The sequence below is a fragment of the Mastigoproctus giganteus genome, chromosome 4 (assembly GCF_048544385.1).
Source record: "Mastigoproctus giganteus isolate SK-2022 chromosome 4, ASM4854438v1, whole genome shotgun sequence".
Classification (NCBI taxonomy): domain Eukaryota; kingdom Metazoa; phylum Arthropoda; class Arachnida; order Uropygi; family Thelyphonidae; genus Mastigoproctus; species Mastigoproctus giganteus.
The window spans coordinates 133,501,870-133,521,834 of record NC_143578.1 but is presented as its reverse complement, the minus strand read 5'-3'; the positions used below and the strand labels follow the sequence as shown (position 1 = coordinate 133,521,834).

The following is a 19,965-nucleotide window of genomic DNA, read 5'->3' as shown; positions in this document are numbered from 1 at the left end:
GAAATTTGAAATCCAGGATAATAAAATATTAACACAATAAAATAAAAGTTTTCAGAATCACTAAGCTGGAATCTGGGACTGTCCTAAAAAATAATATCTGTCATCATACACCAAACAAGAAATCTAAGCTGGTAATAATAAAAACTATATTTACCATAGCTAATAGCTCTTGTATGGTTTCATAATTTACTATTTTTTTCATGTTTTAATATTGCTGTAAAAATTGTTATACAAGCATTTGACAAAAAAAGTTAACAAACATATTTTGGTATTACAACAAACTGTATCTATAAACAGCAGAAGTTACTAAAAAATAAAACATGATGATAACACTGTACATTGTCTTTGCAATAACAGTAATATCAAAAATATACTGTTGGCACAGTCCTTTTATCACATATGAGGGGAACAATAAAAGAAAAATTTTACTGTAAACTATGTACACTAATATTTATATGAAATATCTCCATGAATAATGTAGTAAGTACATTACTCACCTTTTACTGCACCTATTCATTGAAGAATGGAGTCCCCCTTATCATTTAAACCAGACTACTCATTCCAGTTTTAGAAGATAAATGTTTGATTGGTAGCACAAAAATACTATCACTTAATTGAATGGCTAGAATTATTATAAAATTAAGAAATTCCATGTGCAAGACAGGGAGCTTTCCAAACAGCTGCAGCATGTCCACTCCTTCCACATGACATTGATGGGGCTTCAGTCCATTCATCTTTCTCTGGATCATAAACTTCCACTGTGGCTAAAAAATCTTTTCCATCATAGCCACCTAAAATAAAGCAGAATTAGCATAAATAATTGCTATTATAAAATAACAATAAAATAAAAATTAAAGTTGTGAACAAGACAAAAATACAAACTATAATACATCAATTGTACTTTAATGAATTTTCTTGGAAAAGTGGTATCTCATTACATAAGGGTCATTCAGGTGAAATAAACCTTTGGAATAACCAGTACAGAGATGTCTGGTTAAAAGTAAGCAACTGCAGCATTGAGACATTAGTCCCATAGATGAAAGTTTTTTCATTATTTAATGAAAAAACTTTCGAGCCTACAGGCCAGTAAGGCTCCTGGAGTTGATGGAATATACCCTATAATCTTAAGGGAGGCGGCAAGTGAGTGCACTGAACCATTGAGGCTAATTATGCGAGCATCACTAGACTCTGGGGAGATTCCCTTGGATTGGAAACGTGCCAATGTATCTCCCATACATAAGAGTGGCTCTAAGAGTGAAGTGGGAAATTATCGACCTGTCAGTCTGACTTCAGTGGTAGGGAAAATCATGGAGGCAATGATCAAGGGTGGAATTCAGGATCATTTGGATCGAATTGAAATTCTCAAGGATACTCAGCATGGTTTTGTAAAGGGAAAATCATGTTTAACAAATCTGGTTCGCTATTTTTAAAGGGTCACTCGCGAGCTAGGATTTAGGGAATAATTTTGACATTGTTTATTTAGATTTCAGCAAAGCTTTTGACTCAGTCCCACATGAGCAGTTGCTTTATAAGCTGGAACAGGTTGGAATCACTGGGAAAATCCTTAGATGGATAGCAGGATAGCTTCAGAGCAGGAGGCAGAGGGTTGTGATAAATGGCTATTCCTCAGATTGGGTTGATGTAAGAAGTGGGGTTCCCCAAGGATCAGTATTAGGACCACTGTTGTTTTTAATTTTTATATTCCCCATCACGCCCTCTATCCCTTCGATGAAGGGATAGAGGGCGTGATGTCTAAATTTCCAGATGCTGTTAAAATTGGTAGAGTAGTTAATGATCACTGTCAAGCTGAGCTTCTTCAGAGAGACCTAGATAGACTTCAGGAATGGTCAGAAAAATGGCAGCTATGCTTTAATCCAACAAAGTGTAAGGTATTACACCTGGGAAACAGTAATCCCAAAATAACTTATTCACTTGGTGGAGTTCAACTAAACCCAGTACTGGAGGAAAGGAACTTGGGTGTTACGATACGGTCAGACATGAAATTCTCTGAGCATTGTAAACAGGTTGCAAGGAAGGCCCATGGTGTCCTATCAATGATCTATCGAACTTTTGCAAGTAGAGATAGTGACGTTATAATCCCATTATATAAGGCTTTTGTTAAACCACACTTGGAATATTGTGTTCAAGTATGGAGACCGACCGCACCTAAAGAAAGACATCGAGCTTCTTGAAAGGGTGCAAAGACGAGTAACTCACCTGGTGAAATCGGCAAAAGGGCGTCCTTATGAAGAAAGACTTCGAATATGTGGGTTGCAGAGTTTGGAAACTAGACACCTTAGAGGAGATTTGATTGAGGTGTTTAAGGCTGTGAGAGGCATCAGTAAAATGAATGAGGATGGAATTTTCAAGGTTATAAATGATGCTAGAATTAGGGGACATAAATTAAAGTTACGGGGGGAAATGTTTAGATTGGACTGCAGGAAGTTTTATTTTAGCCAATGAGTTATAAATTACTGGAATAAGTTGACTACATGGGCAGTAGAGGCTGACAGTTTGGGGAAATTTAAAGGTCATCTGGATAGTACCTTCGGGTCAGGGAAGCACATAGGATGATAGGTTTAATTTCCTTTTCTTTTACTAATTATTATTATTTATTTATTTTATTTTATTTATTATTTTTTTATCATTGTTTTTTTTTTTTTTTTTTTGGCTGGTGCAGCATAAGCCATACGCTCTCTTGCACCATGCGGTCATTACTAATACACATTTTAAGGGCACAAATGGTGATATAGTTGTACACGTTGGCACTAATGATATTAAGAGTAGGAGACCGGCGGAATTACTTAACAAGTACAGGTCACTGTTGAAAAAAAGCCGTGAATTAAGGTTGAATTTGAAAGTGTCTGCAATTCTGCCCATACACGATAGGAGGGAGTATATGATGAGAGCCCTGTCGATCAATTCGGCCCTGGAAAGATTGTGCAAGGCTCAAGGGGTAGAATTTTTTTCAGCCTGGTCTGTACTTGTTAACAGGAGAGACTGCTTCTACAGGGATGTTTGCTGATGCTATCGAGGCAGTGTTAGGTGGGTCGGAAAACTGCCAGATTGGGGGGGATATAAGGACTAAGATATTAACAGTAGCCACTGGCAGAGGTGAAAGTGATTCTTGCACTGCTTCTATTGGAATGAGCCGCAGCCTGGAAAATAAGAAGCAGGATATTTCAGAGACTGCTGGGAATCATTGGGGTACAAATAAACACATAGGTTGTGTTAGGGTAGCTAAGAAAAAGAACAGGTGCATGTATACTTGCGTGTACACCAATGCTAGGAGTTTAGTAAATAAATTTGATGAATTTGAGGTATTGCTCAAAACATCAAAGGCAGATATTATGGGGATTTCAGAGATGTGGTGTCACACAGATATAAGGAATGCAGAACTGGAATTTGGGGAGTACAATGTCTACAGAAAGGATAGACAGGATAGGAAGGGAGGAGGGGTTATGCTATTAGTTAAGAAATACATAAAATCCAAGTGAAGCCAGTCGACATTGCTGGACAGTGCAGTGTCGAGTCAGTTTGGTGTGATATAAGCATTGGGAGATCAAAATTGAGAGTAGGAGTGTGCTATAGGCCTAATGACTCTGATGAGTATAATAAGAAACTGTACAGGGAAATAGAGTGGGCCAGTAAATCAGAGTGTCTTATAATGGGGGATTTTAATTTCCCAGATATTGATTGGAATTTGGGTGCTGGTCACTCACACACTAGCAAGGCTTTTGTGGATTTATTGGATGATTGTTTTCTACATCAGCATGTTTGGGAGGCAACTAGAGGGAGTAATACTCTTGATTTGATTATCAGTAGTGATTCTTCATGCATTAAGAATCTGCAGGTAAATGAACCACTAGGTGGCAGTGATCACAGTGTGCTGAAGTGGGATTTACTCAAAGAGGTAACTACCATTAGGGGTAAAGGGAAGGGTTATTGCTTTCGTAAAGGCGACTACGATGGACTGAGACAGTATTTAAATTCTATACAGTGGGACCAACTGATGATGTTACCAACAGCAAATTCAAAATGGGAAGCATTCAAAGAACTTATCTTGGAAGCTACTAGGTTTTACATACCAACTAAGAAATATTGTTCAAGGTTTAGGCCTAAGTGGATGTCAGATGAACTAATGATACATATGGCAGAGAAGAAAAATGCATGGGATACATATAAATTAACACGTGACACAGAAGCCTATGATAGATACAAGTTGATCTGTAACCAAGTTACAAAGGAGGTTAGGCAGGCGAAGGCAGATTACGAGAAATCTTTGGCAAGGGATGCAAAGAAAAACAGCAAAGAGTTCTTTACTTATGTAAACTCTAGAAGGAAGGGGATGAATCAGATTGGTCCACTTGATATCGATGGGTCAACTGTTGATGATCCTGCTCAGGTAGCTAACAAACTGAATGAATATTTTGCATCGACATTCACACGAGGAGTTATTCAGCAAGGGGAATGCCAGAGGTGTATTCAACTCTGGCAGTAAGCTAGAGAATCTTGTAATAACTGAGAGTAAAGTGGAGGAGAAATTGTTGAAGATAAATACAAGAAAGGCACCTGGGGTGGATGAGATCTATCCAGTTATATTAAAGGAGGCAGCAAAGGAAGTAAGCAAACCCTTAGCCATAATTATGAGAGCTTCCTTGGACTCAGGGGAAGTACCCATGGAGATGTGCAAATGTGACCCCAATTCACAAAGGAGGATCAAAGGGTGACACAAGTAAGTATAGACCTGTTAGTTTAACTTCTGTTCCTGGAAAATTAATGGAGGCACTGGTTAAAGAAGCACTGCAGGATCATCTAGACAAGACTTCAGTTATAGCTCAGACACAGCATGGTTTTGTTAAGGGGAAGTCTTGCCTGACCAATTTGATTGGATACTATGATGCAGTCACTAAAGAACTGGATGCAGGGAATAACTTTGATATTATATACTTGGATCTTAGAAAGGCTTTTGATACTGTTGCACATGGAAGACTGCTGCACAAATTGGAGCAGTGTGGCATTGGAGGCAAATTGCTGTTTTGGATAAAGGGGTGGTTGAGGGGGAGAAGACAGAGAGTGGTAATCAATGGACACTGCTCATCGTGGACTAATGTTATTAGTGGAGTCCCTCAGGGTTTAGTATTGGGTCCATTATTGTTTTCTGTATTTATAAATGATATTGATGATGGTATATCAAGCTTAATGTCCAAGTTTGCAGACGATACGAAGGTTGGGAGGGTTGTCAAGAACACTACTGACACTATGCTACTGCAACATTATTTGGAAAGGTTGAGCAGATGGGCTGAGAGGTGGCAAATGAAGTTTTACATTGACAAATGTAAAGTACTACATATGGAAAACAGCAACCCCAGAGCAACGTATCAACTCTGTGGTACTACACTGACAGTGGTAGAGAATGAAAGGGACCTGGGGGTGGTTGTGCAGGCAGATATGAAGTTTTCTGAGCAGTGCAGACTGGCTGCAAGAGTAGCTCATGGTGTATTGTCGATGATATATAGGAATTTTTCTAGCATAGATAAGGAGGTGATTATTGCCTTGTATAAGGCAATGGTCAGGCCACACCTAGAGTACTGTATACAGGTCTGGAGGCTTCATTTCAAGAAGGATGTAGAGATGCTGGAACGAGTACAGAGAAGGGCAACAAGATTAGTGAATGGAACAAAGGGGTGCTCTTACGAAGAAAGGCTTAAGTTTTGCAAATTACAGTATCTGGGGACTAGGCACCACCGAGGTGGTCTGATAGAGGTGTATAAAGCCTTGAATGGTTTGAGCATGCTCAATGCTGATGGGATTCTTCCTCTTGCTCAGAATAATCACCTGAGAGGGCATAAATTCAAATTGAGAAAAGACAGATGTAGGATAGATGTGAGGAAATTTGCCTTTAGCCAGCGGGTGGTTGGTTGGTGGAATAGACTTTCATCCCTTGTCGTGGAAGTTGATAGCCTAAATAAGTTTAAGGCTCAGCTGGACAGGTATTTCGAACGAACAGAGGGGTGAAGTGGAAGTGGTTATTTTTTTATTTATTTATTTTTTTTTTTTTTTTGGCTGATGCTGCATAAGCTTGCTTTCTTGCATCAAATGCCTCTACTAATGCTAATGCTAATACTAATAGAGTCACCAGGTAAGACAGTCAATTAGACCCTCATCATGAGTGAAAGAAATGACCTTTCAGTTCTTTCTCTGGTCTATAGGCTGGGTGCTTTAGAAATTTCTCCAGTTAGCAACAGAGATCAAACGGACCTCTTGATTGTTGTCTGCCAGCCATATAGAGAGGTTTAATTCCCATCAACAACTGGATGAATTTCTAAAGTCCTCTTGAACTGAAGTTGCAGTAGTTGACCAATCTTGGGAAGAAGTGTATTTCCAGGTTTTTCAGCTGCACAACATGCAAACTGACCCACGAATGCACACTTTATAGACAAAAATATAATAAAAATATGAATAAAAACAAAGTTTAATGGCAGGTTTTTGTTCCAGAGGCTCCCAACAATTTTGGCCTGATGTTATTTTAGTTGTTTTAGTGGTGCAGCTACTGAAAATATAACAATTTTGTTTACTCAAAGTGTGAAAACCAGGGCGGGCCTTAGACCAATTGGACCCATCAGACCCTGCGCTCTTGACTTTATTTTAGATATGTTTAGCATTTTATCACACAATTAGAACACAGAGAAAAATAGTTTTTATTTTTTATTATTATCTTTTTGTTTTTTTCCAATTCATAACATGTGAAAAGCAAAGTCTGTATAATTTATAAAGGTGTGGAAATTTTGGCCATTATCTAGGATTATCTCAAGGCCAGTTTTTACACATCCCTTGAAATATCAAAAGTAATAATTTTCATACATGGATAATGGAACTTAGAGACATGGGTATTGCAGTGAGTACTAAAATGATAATAGTAAAAGAAAAAAAAAGGAATAGCTGATATTGGGATACACCACTTTAAAGGAACTGAATCTTAGTGTTATTGCTTCATGACAAGAAACAGATTAAGTTTACTCACAAAAACTAGAATAGCACAGGGAATGCACTGTACTGCTTGCACTGCCTGCACTGCAGTTTTAACTTGTTGTGTTGATGGGACCAAACTTCCACCAATGTTAATTTTTAAAAGAAAATCTTTACCGAAAGATAAACTACCAAATGGAATTCACACATTTGTACAATCGAAGGGATGGATGGACGAAGAATATATCAAAGACTGGATTGTAAAAGTTTGGTCCATGCATCATGGTGGACTACTGCACAAAAATGCACTACTAGTATGCGATAAGTTTAGAGCACGTAGGACTGAAAACATCAAACAACTGGCCGAAATGATGAATCACAGAATTAGCAGTAATTCCGGGTGGCTTAACTTCCCAGTTACAGCCATTAGATGTCAGCATCAATAAGCGATCCAAGAATAACATGCAGGAGCAATGGAATAAAGGGATGATAGAGGGGAACCAGGATACGATGCCTATGGGAAGGATGAACATCCATCAATAGCATGTGTGTGAATGGGTGCTGAAGTCATGGCCATGACGTTAAGACTGAAATTGTGATCAAGTCCTTTAAAAAATGTGGTATAAATGATGCAATGGATGACACTGAAGATCATTTATTGTATGAGAGTGCCAGTGATACTAGTGATACCAGTAGTAGTAGAGTGCCAGTGATACTAGTGATACCAGTAGTAGTAGAGTGCCACTACTACAAGTCAGTAATGAATCTGAAGTTGAATAATACTAAAATAATAACAGTAATAATCCAATACCTTTCTTTATTGGCTTTGGGGTTTTATTTTTATCGAATTTTATATTTCCATTGTATTAACAATAAATTTTTTTCAAAAGTTTTTTTTCCTTAAAATTACTGTTCCAAAATTAGGGTTCGTCTTCCATGGCGCAGCGTCTTATAAGCCGACAAATACAGTATTTTATTCTTCATTTTATTTAGTTGGAGCTGGAATGCGACACAAACTCAGTGGCATAACTATGCCAATGCAGCTGCACTGGCACTGAGCTTGAAAGGGGCCCATGAAATTTGGAAGAAAGAGTCATTTCTCAAAACAATTTGCTACTGAAATTAGCAAATTTCAATAGGACTCAATAAGACACGAATCGGTTAATAAATGAGCAATTTTTTTAAATTAAATGTTTTTTTCCTTAAAATTACCGTTCCAAAATTAGGGTTCGTCTTCCATGGTGCAGCATTTTTATCAACCCGGAGACTGGCAGCCCAAGTATTGTTTAGATTGTTTATTTGTTTTTTTATGGGTTTTACAGCACAAGGCCATTGTTGTTAAGCCTGCTGCCATGCTCATAGAAATCTTAGTAAATCAAAGATAGTCGTGAAATATTCAGCTAAACCGTTGTCAAATATAAATATACATCACAGTCTGATTTTATTTTAGTGCTGGTGAATTTACATTTTTTTGTGTAGTGTTGGTGTTTTAGTGCCCTTTAGCTAGATTTGACTTTCTTCTTCTTTTTTTTTTTTTTATCTGAAATGAAAAACTACAGGACTAGGAATGAATTATTACTATGCTGACAAGAGGCACATCTGAATTGCAGCTCCTTTGATCCTTGTGTATGGAGTTCTGAAACTGGCAAGTGCATTGGGAGTGACCCTTCCTGTAATTAGCATTTATCTCATTGTGTTCAGAGAGCAGAATAAACAATGACCAGGCAGAGTAAAGCGTCTACTTCAGTTACTCCAAAGCATGAAGTTTCATTAAATTTATGGTTTTGATGTTCATTTCCCATTTTCACAACATTCTACCCTTATCTATTGCTTTGTTTCTAGACAGCCAACAGACCTTGGACTTTGTTGCTGGTGGCCATGAATAATACATTTTTTTTTTGCTTTTGTACCTCTTCTGTTTTCGTTTGTGGTGGGAAAATTTGTTGTAAAGTTACTTGAAGGAGCAACTTGGGAAACGAGAGTGGGAAACGAAACAAAAAAATTCACCCAATTACAGAGATTTTCATTTGTTTAATGGCAGAGAAAAAAGTTCCGAATCTCTTGAAAAACGTCATGTACCGTTCTGTGATTCTACATTTTTAAGTTTCTTAGAACACGAAAAACTTTACTCATTACCACCATTTTTTTCTAACTTGTGATAGAAAGGCTGAAGATGTAAGTAAATTTATTATTCCAGTTTTCATTCACAAATTATGAATGATCCATGACATCGGCGATCATCAAACTTTGTCCAGGTTTGATACTAATATATATTACTCATTGCTGTAGATTTATTTACTATTCTTTGCATTTTGTTACAAATTGACAGAACGATTTGTAATTTTATTATTCTCGTGTCAGTAAATTTTTTTATTGAAAATTTGTCAAAGGATCATTTACAGATCAGAGAAATAAAAAATATGAATTCCAAAAAGACTAGAAAAGAATAGCGAAAGCTTAAAAATATAGCGAAAGATTTCTAAAAATTTCGTATTGTCGAATTCCAAAAAGTTATTTTTCTTGTCTGCACCGTTTTTTTTTTTTTTTTTTTGTTTGTTGTGTGCAGTGAACAATGAATGTGCACCATGCAATGTCAACTTTGTAGTGATTCTGTAATGTGATTATTATTTCATGTAAATGAATTTATTATTCCAGTTTTCACAAGTTTACATGATGGATCATTAATAAATTATGAATGTCCATGACGTTGGCAATCATCAAACGTATAGTTTGTAATAATATATGTTACTCATTGCTGTAGATTTATTTTATTATTATTTTTACTATTATTTCTGTGTAGGTAGCACAGTGGTATCATCACCACCTTCCCCACACCGGGTGGAAAAGCCCGGGTTCGAATCCCGTTGATGACACAAAGGAAATTTTTCACTCCGTGGCTGAGTTAGTCGGTCTTAGGCATAGATAGCAAAGTTTCCCCCAGAGAAATGGGGGGGGGGGGGCTTTCATCCAGAAAAACAGACAAAAAGCCCGGATTTGAATCCCGTCGATGACACAAGGAACTTAAATGAGTCATTAAAGTCGATGACACAAAGGAACTTTTTCACTCCATGGCTGAGTTAGTCGGTCTTAGGTGTAGATAGCAAAGTTCCCCCCAGAGAAATTGGGGTTTTCATCCAGAAAAACAGACAAATCGACCACAGAACACACACAATTAATAGATATAAGACACACAGTACAGCATATGAATTTAATTATTCGGATGGCCAAAAAATAATAGTTTGTTTTGTTACTATTCTTTGCATTTTGTTCCAATTTGACAGAAAGATTTGTAATTTTATTATTCTGTTGTCTGGTCAGTATTTTGTTTTTATTGAAAATTTGTGGATCAGTTACAGATCAAAGAAAGATATTATAATAAGAATTTGCACTAATCACTCATAATTCTTCAACTTTCTTTGAAATATTCATAATCAATGGTTCAAAGACACTAAATATAAGAACTGACTCTGCAAATTAGATGGTGATTATTTAAAATGTTTGTAAATATTGTAAGTGCACGCTGACAGCCAAATTAATGATACTGAAATTACATAATAATCTTTTTAGTTTCTTGGGTAAATTTCTACGAATTCCAAAGGACGAGTTAAGAAAACATGCTGCAGATTTGGAAATCGTGCTTTCAGATGCTAAAATCATTGAGGGCAACGAATTGGTCAAGTCTGTGAAGGTGGCAGATATTGATGGCCATAGGCTAGTGGAGGAAATGGAAGCAATGAAACCAATTCTTCCTTTAAATATTTAAAAATTTCTAGCAACCAGATTTGGAAATCGCACTTTCAGATGCTAAAATCATTCAGGGCAACGAATTGGTCAAGTCTGTGAAGGTGGCAGATACTGAATGGCCATATGCTAGTGGAGGAAATAGAAGCAATGAAACCAATTCTTCCTTTAAATATTTTAAAATTTCTAGCAACCAATGAAAGAGTCACTGGATTTCTGAATTTATTCATATCGCTAAGAATATTTTTAATGATTCCAGTGGCTGCAGTGTCAGGGGAAAGGAGCTTTTCCCGAGTAAAGTTTTAAAACATATCTGAGATTGACAATGCTTCAAGAGAGGCTCAACAGCCTTGCAATTTTAGAGTCACTGGATTTCTGAATTTATTCATATCGCTAAGAATATTTTTAATGATTCCAGTGGCTGCAGTGTCAGGGGAAAGGAGCTTTTCCCGAGTAAAGTTTTAAAACATATCTGAGATTGACAATGCTTCAAGAGAGGCTCAACAGCCTTGCAATTTTATCCATTGAAAGAGAAGAAGCAAGGAATTTAAATTTTGAGAAAGATTTTGCTAATAAAAGGACAAGATGTTTGTTTGTTATTTGGTTTTTAGGAGCATTAGCAACTAAGGCCATATTGCTCTGGGATATGCGGTGGTCATTCCCTGACCTTTCCGCATCCTCCGTATTTGGTGGTGATGGGCTCGAACCCTGGTCTAATCAAGAAGCATGTGCTACGCACTGCTACTCCTTCCCACCTGGCTATGGAGGCGCCTAAAAGGACAAGAAAATATCCTTCTAATTAGCATTGTTTATATTATCAAAATGTCTGGTCAATTGTTAACAAACTGTAATATAAAAATAATAAAGAATTATTAATAATTTTAGTTCGTCATTTTTTCATTATTTCAAAATACTGAGGGGTTAATATTGAATTTTTCAAGGGGCCCCAGCAGCATGCTCGAATCAGGCCCTGCATTTACTAAGACCAGCACTGGTGAAAATATTAGCTTGCTGTCTGTCTAGCTGCCTGGACCCTCCGCCCTGAACGACAAATTTTGGTATTACTAAAATAAACAAATATATAATATAAAGTTAAATAAAGAAGTGGTAAAGAGAATTAAATGTATAAAGGATTAATAGCTCTACATAACTACATTAATAGTAGAAAGAACCCAGCAACTATAAGGAATGTAGATAATAAATAGACTATGAGGTAAAGTATAGTCTAAGGAACCATCTGTAAAACCCGTGGCAATGGCAAAAATGCACGTCAGTACCTGTAAAGAAAATATTATGAAATAAGTTAAGTGAAAGTACTTAGTGTTCCAATTACAATGATTTTGGCGTTTTCTTCAGGTGTCAGCTGCCAAAACCAAGGGAAAAGCAACAACTAAGCAAGGTCTCTGTTTTGAATATATACAAATTTGTATATATATATATACACACACTGGTGTTCAAAGAAAGTACATCACCCCTTAAAATTGTAATTGTCGTCCGAATAACATAAGCATATGGCGATATTTCTTACAGATTGTATCAGATAAGATTGACATGTGTAGGCGATGACGAAATATTGCATCAGCTGGTACTTTCAGCTATATAAACACACTCTTCAAGTGTCAGGATGGCAAATTATGTGCAGTCGATGCCATGAAGAAAGAGTGCTATTGTTGCTTTACATGAGGAAGGATGTTCTTCCCATCATATTGCTTATAGAGTGTCTTGTAATCAGTCGACAGTTAGTAGATTTCTTTCCAAATTCAAGAATATTGGTTCTGCTGATAGGAAAAAAGGAACTGGACGTAAACGAGTCTCTACAGAAAAACAGGACTGCGTTTTGAAACGCTTATGCCTTAAAAAACCATAAAGCTTCTTCGTCTGAGCTGAAAAGAGAATGGGAAGAACATACAGGAGTGGTAGCAAGTGCAGTAACATTCAGAAGATGCCTCTTCAAAAATCGACTTGTAGCCTGTCGTCCTAAGAAGAAGCCCCTGCTCACACAAAAAATGAAGAAGGCCCAATTAATCTGGTGTAAGGAGCATGTCAAATGGACTTCTCAATTTCACTGTAGACACCATACAGTCTGGAAGGTATTCTTTGCCATGTCTATGGCGAACCGTTTGCCAGTTATTTTCTCAGATGAGAAGAAATTCAACCTGCATGGCCCTGATGGGAGACAAACGATTCGCCGTAGATATGGTGAAGAATACCATCCAGACTGTATGGTGTCTACAGTGAAATTCCCTACCAGCCAAATGATATGGGGGTGCATTTCGTATCGCGGAGTAGGTCACCTGGCTATACTGGAAGGCAAATTGCTACCAACCATTAGAAACCATTTCAACCTGCCAAGTAACTGCATCTTTCAGGGCGATTCTGCCCCTTGTCATCGGACGAAAAGTGTAAATACGCAATTCTGAAGTTACTTTAGCTTCATTTCTGCATTAGAAGTTTGACAGTAATGTGTTTACATTTGTTACAGATGAAAAAATGGTTAGAAGAATGGTCCATTACAACTCTTAGCTGGCCAGGAAACAGCCTGGCCAGACCTGAATCCTATAGCGCAGGGGTGGTCAACTTAATTTGTAATGTGATCTAATGTTTTCCTTCAAAATGTGTCACGATCTACCATCTCAAAAATTTCATTGCACAAGGTTAAAAAAGTTAATCGCACAAGGTTAAAAAAGTTAATCGCACAAGGTTAAAAAAGTTAATCGCACAAGGTTAAAAAAGTTAATCGCACAAGGTTAAAAAAGTTAATCAACACATATTGAAAAATGTTGTTTATAAATTTTAAAATTCAATATAATTCAGAATGATTATTTTAAATTTACAGGTATTTAAAATTTTAATTTATGCGAAGTTTGTCTTCATGTCGTCCGCCAAGCTTTCAAAATCGGGGATATACTGTGATAAGGCCAACCGTGAAGAATCTTCTGTATACAAGTCTGTAAGAGCAGAGCGAGCGATTCTTCGTCTTTGTTTGTTTCAAATACGAAAAGGCCGATTCACACAGATATGTGGAACCAAAACAGAAATTTAAAAGTTCACTGCATTTTTTTACATTGGGTACTTTTCTTGGCAAATATATTTCCAAAAGTCTTCTTCTGACGATCTGGCTTTTAGGAAGATATTGTTTCACAATGTAATAATTTCGTTTTCAAGTAATATTTTCTCAATTTGTGAAAAATTGCAGCGATTTTTCCTGCAATTTGTTTCGTATCTAAGTCGATATTAAATGGATAAGAAATATATTGAACAATGTCTTCAATTGTTTTTAAATCACTGATTCTGGTTTCAAAATCGTCCACAACTTTCCCAATTTCAGAAACATATTTCTCATCGGGCGAAAAGTGTAAATTTTGAATTTAATAGTTCATTATCTTCACTATTAAATTCAAAAACAGGATATTTTTGCAAATGATCTTGCATATTTGCAAAATGGTCGAATTTATTTTCTTTGAGATCGTTAGTCATTGCCAAAAATTGATATTTATATGCAGAAATACTACTAATCATGTCCCCCACATTTTTATTTTTTACTTGTAATTTTAAATTGAGATCACTTAAATTACTGGTAAAATCTGCCAAAAAAGCCAGATCACACAACTATCTTGTAGCTGCTGATAATCATCTCCCCTTTGATCAACAAATTTTTTAATTTCATTCAGCAAATTTCGAAATCTCTGTAGAAACTTACTCTGACTCAGCCACACATCTGTGTGTAATATCAGATATGGTTCTTTTTCATCGAGTTGCATTTTGAAAAGTCTCCTTTGAAGAGATTGTCCTCTGATGGAATTCATGATTTTGAAAGCGATGTTCATAACACTTTTAGTATTTAATCTTTTAGTGGTTAACACTTGTTGGTGGATGATACAGTGGTAACTCAAAAAATCTGGGAATTCATCATCCTTTTGGCACAATGCAACGAATCCGTTAAGATTCCCCATCATTGCTTTAGCTCCATCTGTTGTTACTAATACAAGCTTAAATAGTGGTAATTTAATTTAATTTTTTCAATAAAATGTTTGAATGAGTTAAAGATATCAAGACCTCTAGTTCTTCCTTTTAACGAAACAATACCCAGCAGTTGTTCTCTAGTGGCACAATCATCAAAAAACATACCAACAAAAATGAGCAATTGAGCTGTATCACTGACGTCTGTATATTCATCCAGTTGTAAAGAAAAGGACACACAATTAGCAATATCAGCACGCAATTGTTCGCTCACAATTTTTTTGATGCATTGCATCACAGTATTTCGAGATAATTGCAGATCTTGAAGGGCACTTTTAATTTCATTTTTGTTCTTAAAATTTTCAAAAAGAGAATCTGTTATTTCTAAAAATGCGTCTTTGATGAATTGACCATCAGAAAATGATTTGCATTTTTTTGCAAGAAGATGACTCACTTTAAATGATGCTACAGTTACTACTTTAGATTGTAAATTAGGTGTCATGAAGAAATTTTGTTGCATGAATAATCTGGATTTAAGTTCTAATTTATTTTTTCTAAGGTCACTATTCAGTGCGTTGAAGTGCCTTTCTAAATTTCCTTTTTTGGGTATAGCCACGGAAGCATTGCAAACCAAACAGCAACATTTATCTTTCACCATTACAAAAAAGTATTCTAGTTCCCACTCTTGATGAAGATGATATGTTTTACTCTTTTTCGTAGTATTCATTTTAAATCAAAAGGTATAAAATTAACATATAAGTACTGTACTGTCCAGTCATTAAATCGGCAAAAGCAATGCTAACCGATTAAAACACTTAAGTTGCGCGAACCAGAAAAAATAATCTGTTTGAACAGCTAACGTAGGATAATTGATGAAGAGGATTCCCGAATGAGGAAGTTGTTTCCAAAATAAACGGACAAACATACCAATGTTTATTGCTCTGCTTGGTTATATCCTTATAAGAATCAGTTTTGAATGCCTTTGTGATATTTCTCTAAAGCTATTTCTGGAGGTCACGACCATAAAACAATAAAAACAATTTGCACTTTTCTGTTAGTGCAAACTAATTACAAAGGGGTGGTAAACTCAATCTTACTGCATTTGCAATAATAACGACAGCTGGAATTCTGTGGTATTTTGTTATTATGTTGAAATGTGTTTTTCCTTCAATGAAATCTTCAATCATGCAAAAAAAAAAAAAATAATAAATAAATAAAATAAATTTTCAAAATCTGCTCTTCATTCCTATTTTTGAAGTTTTGTAAATAAAAAAAATAAAAAGAATAACGTGCAGGTAGCAAAACCCTCTGTGCAATATAAAATTTTGGTAGTATACCTGACCAGGCAAATCGCAGGATGGCTGTATGTTTAAAATTCGTCGTGGTCGACCAAAATTAAAGCCATGATCGACTTGTTGGCCACCACTGCTATAGAAAACTGTTGACATCGTGTGGAATATGCAGTTGCCAGAAAGAAAACAAAGACCCTTCGTGAACTTCGGAAAGCCATAGTTCGTGTTTGGAACCACAAACCATCAGTTCATTATCTTCAGAAATTGATCTTGTCAATGCCTCGACGGAGTGCTGCTGTCGTCAGGGCCAGAGGCGGTTAAACTAAATATTACTTTGCACCTGGTGAACTTTTCATTTTGTTTTCCATTTAAAATGATAAACTGAAGCAAATTTCAGCCATTGTCGTGTTTACCAAAACTGTTGTATAAAGGTTGCAAATGCTAATTTTGGAATATTTTGAGAGCACCCGTCAAATATTACTTAGCTTTGCATTAACTATTAATAAATATTTTTTGTTTATATTTCCATTTGTGATGCCAGTCATTAATATAACATACCATCGCGAAAAAAGGGTTAGAAATGTGAAATTCTTTCTAGGTGATGCACTTTCTTTGAACACCAGTGTATATATATATTAATCAAAAATGAAAGAGCAATAAAGCCCAATATGTCCTATTATTATTATTAATCTTAAATTATAAGAGAAAACCCCATATCTTTATTGTAGGACTGTAATTCTCTCAACATTCAATTGCGCATAAATGTATTCTTATGTGAATTAGCGTACACGTTAATTATATCAACTTATGATTTTTTAAAAGCTATGTATTAAAATCATCATATATTCAATACTCATATCCAACCTAGCGCATTGAGAAGATTTGCAGAAAGTCGACAGCCATCCACCCCCCCCAAACCAACCAATCATCATCATCATCAGCCATTTTCAATCCACTGCAGGATGAAGGCCTCTCCAGCAACTTTCCAGTTCCTTCTGTTTTGAGCACTGGCCATCCATTTATTACCCAAAAACTCATGAATTTCGTCTATCCATCTCCGCCTTTGTCTTCCAGGTTTTCTTCTAGCTCCTCTTGGGTACCATTCTGTTATTTTATTAGTCCATCTGTCATCATGTCTTCGAGCTATGTGTCCTGCCCAAGACCATTTTAGTTCTTTAGTTTTGATAAGAATGTCCTTTTACTTGAGTTTGCTGCCTAATCCATGTGTTTCTCTTCTTATCTAACAGTCTTATTCCCAATAAAATTCGTTCCATTCTTCGCTGTGTAGTTCTCAGCTTCTCTTCCATTTTTTTGGTGAGTGCCCAAGTTTCACTTCCATAAGTCATGGTGGGGAGTATACATTGATTCATTATTTTACGTTTCAGACAAACTGGGATATTGCTCTTCAGTATGTGACTATATTTCCTGAATGCTATCCATCCAAAATTTATTCTTCTCTTGACTTCCAGCCATTTATCATTATTACAGCTAATAACTTGTCCCAGATAAGTATATGACTCCACCTTTTCAATTACTGCTCCTTCAATCATTATTTCCCTTTCCGTGGCATACTTGTTCATCATTACTTTTGTTTTAGCCATATTCATCTTTAGTCCAAAATCCTTACTAACTGTGCATAACTGATTAAGATTTTCCTCTAATTCTTTGGGATCGGAGCTTATAACCACAATGTCATCTGCAAATCGTAAATGGTTTAGGTACTCTCCGTTCACATTGACTCCTTTCTGCGACCAGTCTAATCTTCTGAAAGCTTTCTCAAGGGCAGCAGTAAACAGCTTCGGAGATATTGTGTCTCCTTGTCGAACTCCTTTCTCGATTTTAAATTTGCTACTGTCTTTGTCTAGTCTAATAAAGGAGGTAGCACTCTCATATATTTTCTTCAAAATCATAATATATGGGGTATCTATGCCTTGTCTTTGCAGTGCCCGAAAAATTGCCTTATGCTGTATGGAGTCAAATGCCTTTTCATAATCCACAAATGCCAGGCATAATGGTGTTTTATATTCATTTGCTTTCTCCATTAGCTGTGATATTACGTGAAGGTGATCCATAGTTGAGACTTCTGTCCTAAAGCCAGCTTGCTCTTTTGGTTGATTCTCATCAAGTATTCTTTCTAATCTGTTTGTAATGACCCTTGTGAATAACTTGTAGATGTGGGATAATAAGCTAATTGGTCTATAATTTCCAATTTCTGATTTATCTCCTTTCTTATGCAGCAAAACTATGATTGCATTATTCCACTGCTTAGGCGTCACACCTTTTCTAATGCACTTTGTGAAGAGCCTTGCCAGTTTTTGTGTTATGTCTCTTCCTCCCAATTTTAACAACTCTACAGTAACTTCATCTTCCCCCAGGGCTTTCCGATTCTTCATTTTCTTCAATGCATGTTCTACCTTATCAGGAAGAATATCGGGTATGTCGTATGTGTTGCTACTTTGCAATCCATCTTCCCCACTGCTGGTATCATTCCCACGCTCCTTGTATAATTCTCTATAGTAGTCTTCTGCTATTTGAATTATGCCTTCTCTGCTGTTTATAAGTACACCATCGCTATTCTTCAGTTTCAGTATCATTTGTCTTTCTGTATTACTGCTCATTGCTGCTGATTTAAATCCTTTGTTTTCCCTTAATGCTTGTTCTACTTTTCTTGTGTTAAATCTTTTTATGTCCTCTCTGAGTTTCTTTCTAATGGCTTTGCATAACTCAGTATACTCAATTTTCTCCCTGTCAGTGTTTTTCTTGCTCTTCATTTGTCGTCTTCGGTTCATCATGACAAGTGTTTCTTGACTAATTTTTTCTTCTTTGGATTTCTGTTTCTCTATAGGTTTCTTGGGCTTTATCACTTTCAGAAAGTTGTAATATTCCTCGTCGATATCTTGGTCCTGAGCTGTCTGCAGAAGCTCAAACTTGTTCTTAAGTTCCAGTACATACTGCTTTTTCTCCTCCTCTGTTATCTCAAAGACCTTTGAGATAACCAATAACGCATGCTAATATGAGAATTGAAATCGTCTTGATAATCTTGACACCATGAAATAAATATACATCAATTTACAGATAATTTAAACTTTTAAATTTTCGAAAACTTCCTGAAAATTTCATTACCACGAGATCACTATACATTTATTTACAAATAATTTAAGCTTTAAAATTGTCTAAAACTTCCTTTAAGAGACTAACTTATTCGGATCGTTTCCGTGTTCACAAGAAGTCAAAAGTCGATTGCGAATGATATCCTCTTGTTTTATACAAACTTTTTCGTAACCTAGCACGAGATTATTTATGCTGACCAATCTACGAACCTCTGTTTATACATGCACGTTAGAGTCCATGAATCTGAGATATTTTAAGATCTATGTACATTAATAGTCAGGATTTAATCTCATTTCCAATGTTTCTGTAGTTAACAATTTAAAATATCCTTGCTGAGTATTTAGGACCTTCAACTCATCAAAAAGGAACACGTTCCCATCATTAATAGCACGAAACACTAGTTCTGAGGCAACTGCCCTAACTGATGCCGAATGCTGTTGTATCCTCGTCGAAAGTGGATTCTGGGTCGAGCCAATATAGGCTGAATTGCACCCACCACAAGGAATGTTGTAAACAATATTGTGTGCTTCCATGGTTATAATGGTATCAACCCTTCTGTGCTTCAGAACAACTTGCAGTTTATTCGTGGGTTATGGAACTATTTTAAATTCAGTGTTCTTGAAACTGTCAATGAATTGTCTGTACCAATGTTGTATATAGGGAACTTTAATAAAATATTTCTGATCTGATCTGTTATTTGTTGTATCTGTCCCAATTTTATATTTTGTCTGTTGACTAATTTTCATGTGGTACCCAGTGTGTGCCCCGTATTTAAAAATCTTTTTGTAAGTTCCATAAGTTCTTCTAACAAACATTCCTGAGTAGAACTGTATCTATATACATTGTAAAATTGGTTTAAAATAATGCTCCGTTTATATTTAAAGGGATGGTA

General features: G+C 36.1%; 1 protein-coding gene across 4 annotated transcripts in view; it reads right to left on the bottom strand.

Moving 5' to 3' along the window:
- Nucleotides 1–384: 384 nt before the first annotated feature.
- Keap1 (kelch like ECH associated protein 1) overlaps nucleotides 385–19,965 on the bottom strand; it is a 239,474-nt gene continuing 219,893 nt past the window's right edge. For all 4 annotated transcript variants that reach the window (XM_090372932.1, XM_090372934.1, XM_090372933.1 and 1 more), the window contains one exon: nucleotides 385–791. In XM_090372932.1, the coding sequence (XP_090229058.1) occupies nucleotides 640–791 (152 nt within the window). In that variant the 3' untranslated portion in view covers nucleotides 385–639. The remainder of the gene's footprint in view (nucleotides 792–19,965) is intronic.